Raw genomic sequence first — 757 nt, forward strand, 5'->3', positions numbered from 1 at the left:
GACCGTGGCTCCCCCCCCCAGCCGGTCGGGGGAGGAGGGCGTGGAGGCAGAGTCCTGGACCGGCTTCCCTGGAGACGAGGACGTGGGGCTGGGCTCTCCGTCGGGCGGCGGCGGGGTGGGCAGCAGGGTTGGGGGCGCGGAGTAAGGGGGCGGCACGCCAGCGCCCCCGCCGTTTTCCCGCAGCACGATGGAGCGGTGTGCCCGCCACATGTGCCTGATGAGGCAGCTGGTGCCCAGGTCCTTCCCGTTCTTCCCCCGGCTGAACTCGTTCATGCAGTGGATGCACACGGCCTTGGAGTTGTCCAGGGGCGACAGGTAGAAGTGCTTCCAGACGGCAGACCTCCTCCTGGACCCGGATGCGCTCCTGGGCAGGGGGAGGTTCTTCTCAGCCCCGTTCTCTGCAGGCTCGTCGCAGTGGAGGCTGGGGGGCTGGGGAGGCGGCCCCGCCAGGGCTTCATCCCTGCTGTACCTCTGAGAGACTGACACGTCGGAGGGGCCCTCTTCGGAAGAAACCACAGAGCCAGGCTCCTCTGTCACCTGATGGGGAGACGGGCTCTTAGAGGCCGTTCTGGGGACGAGTTTGCCAGGTGACAGGACGGTGCCCGGGTCTCCAGCGTCAGTGGGTGGTGGCGGGAGCCGCGGCAGAGGGGCAGGGAGGGGGGCCGGGGCCGGCGTGCTGCCGTTTTCCTCCACGAGAACGGTGGGGTGCGCCCGCCTCACGTGCCGCATCAGACAGCTGGTGCTCAGGTCCTTCTCG

General features: G+C 69.4%; 1 protein-coding gene across 1 annotated transcript in view; it reads right to left on the minus strand.

Moving 5' to 3' along the window:
- The window catches only part of ZBED4 (zinc finger BED-type containing 4), a 3,636-nt gene that overhangs the window by 2,443 nt on the left and 436 nt on the right, over nt 1-757 (minus strand). Inside the window, 1 exon segment of the mRNA XM_007453896.1 lies at nt 4-757. This exon segment is cut by the window's right edge and continues 10 nt beyond it. Coding sequence (XP_007453958.1) covers nt 4-757 — 754 coding nt within the window.

The sequence above is a fragment of the Lipotes vexillifer genome, unplaced genomic scaffold (genome assembly GCF_000442215.2).
Source record: "Lipotes vexillifer unplaced genomic scaffold, Lipotes_vexillifer_v1.1 scaffold382, whole genome shotgun sequence".
Lineage (NCBI taxonomy): Eukaryota > Metazoa > Chordata > Mammalia > Artiodactyla > Lipotidae > Lipotes > Lipotes vexillifer.